Source organism: Amaranthus tricolor, chromosome 5 (genome assembly GCF_026212465.1).
Source record: "Amaranthus tricolor cultivar Red isolate AtriRed21 chromosome 5, ASM2621246v1, whole genome shotgun sequence".
NCBI classification, from domain to species: Eukaryota; Viridiplantae; Streptophyta; class Magnoliopsida; order Caryophyllales; family Amaranthaceae; genus Amaranthus; species Amaranthus tricolor.
Genome location: NC_080051.1, coordinates 22836951 through 22842810, shown reverse-complemented (window position 1 = coordinate 22842810; position 5860 = coordinate 22836951). Strand labels below are relative to the sequence as shown.

The following is a 5860-nucleotide window of genomic DNA, read 5'->3' as shown; positions in this document are numbered from 1 at the left end:
CTTATGTGATCACTTTTAAAACATATGTGATCACTTTGACTATTGTAATTGATTACTTTTAAAGCCTATGTGATCACTTTTAAGACCTATGTAATTATTTATAAGGACTACGTGATCACTTTTAAGACATATGTGATTACGTTTAAAGACTATGTGATCACTTTTAAAACATATGTGATCATTTTTAATTTTCACGTCCACCACATAAGCTTTAAAAGTGATCATATATGAAATAACGTCCTAATTTTAAGACCTTCCTGGATAAAAACTTGTCTACAACTACAATATCAAAATTTAAAAGACATAGTGTAAGCACGGGCAAAGGGACGAAGGTAAATCATGGCCTACTCAATAATTTTGTGTTAAACTATTAAAACAAGAAGTCCATAAGTTAAAAGTTTTATTATTAAGTCCCGCTTGAATTGAAGGCAAATACTTAAGAGGTAAATAAAAGTTAAAGTAGGAAAATAAAGTTAATTTAATAGAAAATTAAAAGAATTTGATTGTTAGAGATAGAGAAATTAGTTTGAAAGTAATGAAAAATAGATAAAATAGCAAATATTTTATCCATTTTGGATTATAAATTTACCCTTAAAGGATGGGGAAAAACTTTTCTCCAAATTAGGGATATCATCCTCCTTTTTATTTTTTGTTTACTCGCATTTTATCTTTTTTACAGTTATTTCTAGAGGTGTTCATTCGGTTGATCGGGTCGGTTTCGGACGAGTGTTATTCGGTTCGGTTGCATTTCGGATCAGTTATTTTTCGACAGTGTGTTACAACGGGTCACACTCGGGTCGAGTCGGTTAGTCACGATTTGGTTAGAGATCGGTTATTCAAGCTATCAGGTTAACATCAGTTCGGTGTCGGTTGAAGTTCGTGTCGAGTGTCAATCGGTCTCGGGTTGTCATCGATTACTAATTGGTTCGGTTTTTTCGGGTACAGATCGGGTTTGAGCTTTATTTTTCGAGTAGTTATCGGTTACGGATAACTACTGATCAGGTCAATATCGAAATAAGTTAATAGTCAGGTTTTTAATTGATATATGCTCATTTACTTACAAAAAATAATTACCGATTGTTTTATCAGATATAGCAGATACGGGTGTCAAACAGGTCGGGTTGAGTCATTTTCAACTTCGGATCATATATAAATGAGTCAATAAACCCGTAACCTGAACCTGACCCATTTAATTAATGGGTCAAAAATTGAAACCCCAACCTGATCTGTAGCAAATCGGATCAACCTGCTAATGACCCATTTAACCTACTTTTTTTTAGGTCATTAAATTCATATATTTCAGGTCATTTGACCCATTTAACCTTAATTAAAGATTTCCTCCAAAAATAAACGTATGCCACTTAATGCAGCGAGCACACGATATTCTTTAGTAAAAGGCGAAAGAATAGTTCGCTTTGTGCTCACGGCGTGGCTGCGTAAGTTGGTATGAGATCTGTGGAAGTGATTTAAAGGATCTTTCTTTTATTCGTATCTTTCATAGCCGATGTGGGACAACTTCCTTTGTTATTGAAAGTCATCTTCAGCTGACAAATCCCTTAGCCGATGTGGGACAACTTCCTTTCTTATTGAAAGTCATCTTCAGCTGACAAATCCCTCAATACATGGTAATTGGTATTATCTTAGTTTTACGAAGTATTTGGCAAATGTTGATCTGTCTTAAATTTAATAAATGGGTTAAACAGGTTTTTTTCGGGTTTAAATATTCAACCTGAACCTAACCCATTTAATAAACAGATCAGGTCGGGTTGACCCATTTAATTAATTGGGTCAAAAATCTAAACCCAAACCCGCTAATTTCGAGTCGGTTTCAGATCAGGTTAGCAGGTCGGGTCAGCTTTTGCCAGCCCTAATAGGCAGATCAATTTATTTCAATTAGTTTATATACATATATATATATATATATATATATATATATATATATATATATATATATATATATATATATATATATATATATATATATATATATATATATATATATATATATATATATATATATATATATATATATATATATATATATATATATATATATATATATATATATATATATATATATATATATATATATATATATATTCTGTATGCAATCTCTTCTGTATAGAACTTGTGTTCTTCCTTTTTCCGTATTATTAGAAAACTGAAATTGGACTTAATTTACTAAAATTAGGTGAAAATTTGATTCGGATTTATAACTGTTCGATTTACAATCGGTTCGGGTTTGTATCAGTTCGGGTTAAAAACAGTTCGATTAATAATCGATCGGGTTTGTATCAGTTCGGGTTAAAAACAGTTCGATCTTAATCGGTTTTAGTCAGGTTACATTCGGTTACGTGCATAATTCGGGTCGGATTTGACTCGGGTCGATCATTGTTCAGTTCGGGTAACATCGGTTAAGGTTTATATGTCGGTTATAAATTTTGGTTGCAGTTCGAGTTCGATTTTGCCCTTTTCGGTTATTAAACGGTTCGAGTGAAGTATCGGTTCGATAAACCGTAAAAACTTACATTTTTTCGGGTCGGATAATTTTCGATTCCGGGTCGGGTTTGTTTTGAACAGCTCTAGTTATTTCAATTACTTCATTTGCATTTATACTTACCTCTATTTTATTATTTTGACTGTATTTACTTTCTTAAATTTTACACTCAATACAAACGAGTCTTTAACTATTTACCGCAAGTATGACAAACGAGCCCACAATGTGACCGGTTCATACAAAAATTTGTGTTTTCCTTGATCCATAATTTTTTTATTACTTAAACCATTAGATTTATTTATAACACGAACTAAGCAGCAAATTACAGTAAATTTGGGGTATCAATAAAAAATTCCCACTATTCTTAAGGTGTCCACATACCTATCGCAAATAGACGCGGCTTCTCTCCATCCCTCTTATATTAATACTCCTACAATACATCCCAAGTCATTTCATTTCCCCAATCTTACTCCATTTTCGTTTACAAATACCCATTAATAGAAAATAAAATCTTCAAGAAAACTAAATCCTTTCAGTTTTTCGAGTTACAGCTTTCATTTCATAAAAGATAAGAGTACAACTAGAGTAATAGTCAATCATGTGTGGTGGAGCAGTTATTTCCGATTATATACCGCCGGGCAGATCTCATCGTTTGACTGCTGATTATTTATGGCCTGATCTCAACGCTGTTAACACTAAAAAGGGTAACAATGGCTATTCTAAGCCCTTGAGATCTGGGGTTATCAATCTTGAAGAAGATAATGATGATGATCAAGCTTTTGAAGCTGATTTTCTTGATTTTAAAGATGATTCTGATGAAGAAAGTTTCATGTCTACTCCTCATTTTAATTCCTTCTCCTTTGGGGATTTCAAGTCTAAACAACCCTCTAATGGTTTGCTCCTTTTTTCTTTTTTTGAACTTTTGGGTTTTTATAATTTCTAATTTTGGGTTTGTTCTTCCTAGAAATTTCTGATATTGGGTTGTTTTTATTTTTTTATTTTTCATATATTTTTTTGGGTTGAAGGTTTAATAATCCCAAAAGTTTAAAAAGATGGTTGCTTGAAAAGCTAGTTATATTTTTTTACTGGGTAGGAGATGAACATTTAGTATACTTGAATTTTGAAATTTTGTTCATGGCAGATTGGCAATATCAACTTGTATTTTCTTGAACTGTTTGTGTTAGGTGGAATAGTGGGTAAGGAATCTTTGTTTGATTTAATTGTTGCTGAATTCTGATTGTTAAAGTTATGAATTTTGCTATATAAAAAAATGGATTTACAATATTTTTTGGATGTGAATGTTTGGATTAGTAGATTAATTTTCTTGTATCTTTGATTGGATTAAGCTTAAGGTGATTGAATGATTTTTATGAGAAGCAATTTCACGGTTTCACCCACAAGCTTCCTTGTTTCTCCTTAGTTGTGATTTTCTAGCATTGTTAGATTAGTATACTTGGATGCAATTTCCAGGGTAGTTTCCGTGACAATAGGTCACATAATCACCATGTGGGCCCACAGACACACCCACTGGTACCTCATGGGCCTGGCCCACAAACTCATCAATAATGAGAGCCCACAAACTCATCAATAATGAGAGCTTACTTGACGAGGTTTCACTCTTTCCAAAATCATATGGTAAGCTTACAACCTACAACCATTTTAGTGACATGAGATGTTCCGACATGTGAAGTATTTCGAACAGTTTCCTGGTTAGGCTTGTTGGTTAGTGTTATCCTCTCCAAAGCCCTATTTTCATTAGTCCCAATGACATGCTTTTAAGTCAGCATCTCGTAGAGAATCATGGGTTGACCCAGTGGTTTATGACTTTCCCTTTCCCTTTTCCCTTGCCTGTGGGGATTCTTCGGCCTTACCCCTTGTATCTTCGACTTTTTCTTTTCTTAATTAGGAGTTGTACATTCATTAGAATTTAAAAAGGGTTGTCTATGACTAGATCCTTAGCATGTCAAAATATCTGATCATGGATGTCATCCTTTATATGGCTTTACAAAGATCTTATTTTCGATTAATAAGAAAGGGCACTTCAATGCACAAAACGCTCACATAGAGCGAGGGTGTTAGTTTGATTAAGGTGATTAAACTTTGTTACCTATATGTTTTTGCTTATTATTATTATTCCTCTTGTGCTTGAAGGATTGAAGCCAACTGAATTTAATAGTCAGGCCGAGAAATCAGCCAAGAGAAAGAGAAAGAACCAGTACCGTGGTATCAGACAACGCCCATGGGGTAAGTGGGCAGCTGAGATCCGTGACCCAAGGAAGGGTGTTCGGGTTTGGCTTGGAACCTTCAACACTGCTGAAGAAGCTGCTCGAGCGTATGATGCTGAGGCACGCAGAATCCGCGGTAAGAAGGCCAAGGTGAATTTCCCGGAGGAAGCTCCAGTAGCATCTGCTGCTCCTAGGCGTACTGCAAAATCCCGCTCTAAGAAACCTGCTGCCAAGATGAATTCAACCACTCCTCCCTCACAGAATATTAGCCAGAACTTCAACATCTTGAACAATGCCGAGAATGAGTATTTCAATAATTTCGCATTTGTCGAAGAGAAACCACAACTAATTCCTGCTGTTGGGGAGTTAGAATTCAAACCCTTTTCCGCCCCATCTGATGCTGCTGCTGCTGCTCTTTATTTCAACTCGGATGAAGGAAGCAACTCTCTTGATTATTCCGACTTCAGCTGGGTAGAGAACGGCCCTAAAACTCCCGAAATTTCGTCATTCTTTGCTGCAGCCCTCGACAACGAGGACGTTCAAGTCCTTGATGATGGGAATGCTGCAAAGAAAATGAAATTCGCTTCAGAGGATGCTTTACCCTTGGAGCAGAACAATGAAAGGAGCCTATCTGAGGAACTTTCTGATGCTGAGTTTGATAGGTTCTTAGAGACCACCCCGTATCTCGATGAGAACTGGGCTATCAATGCTTTCCTTGGAAGCAATGCAACTAATGACGGTCTTAACCCGATGGATCTATGGAGCTTCGATGATCTTCCCACTTTGGGAGGAGTGTACTGAGCTCAGTGTGCGGGTTAGCTCGCCTTCTTTATGTAAATAAAACAAGTTAGTTTCTGTCTTTGGTTAACTAGTCTTTGTATTCCGGGTTTTAAATTTTAACCCAGATGAGGTGATGCGCATCTATGTTTGTTTGATTTTCAGAAGCGTCTGCTCGTGAGGTGATTTTAATAGAAGTATATGAGAATGCATAGTTGTGTTTGGCAGCTGCAGTTCTAATATGGGAGTACATAAGTAACATTAGGTTTGCCCTTCCATTTGAGACTCTATTATGTTTAAAAGCTTGTATTTGCTGTATTTATTGACATAATGAAGGTAAAACCTTTATGCTTTCAACATG

At 35.3% G+C, this 5860-nt stretch overlaps 1 protein-coding gene and 1 non-coding gene across 3 annotated transcripts; one reads left to right on the top strand and one right to left on the bottom strand.

Moving 5' to 3' along the window:
- Positions 1-1318: 1318 nt before the first annotated feature.
- On the bottom strand, positions 1319-1434 carry LOC130814358 (U5 spliceosomal RNA). Its single transcript, XR_009042386.1, has one exon. It is a non-coding gene; the product is annotated as a U5 spliceosomal RNA (small nuclear RNA).
- A 1410-nt stretch (positions 1435-2844) lies between these two features.
- LOC130813802 (ethylene-responsive transcription factor RAP2-12-like) lies at positions 2845-5860 on the top strand. Of its 2 annotated transcripts, XM_057679690.1 has the most exons (3): positions 2845-3390; positions 4649-5568; positions 5665-5860. In XM_057679690.1, exons 1-2 carry the CDS (start codon positions 3096-3098, stop codon positions 5521-5523), a joined length of 1170 nt encoding a protein of 389 aa, XP_057535673.1. In that variant the 5' UTR covers positions 2845-3095; the 3' UTR covers positions 5524-5568; positions 5665-5860. The 2 variants fall into 2 exon arrangements, with proteins under 2 accessions (XP_057535673.1, XP_057535672.1); XM_057679689.1 differs by having other exon boundaries at positions 4649-5860.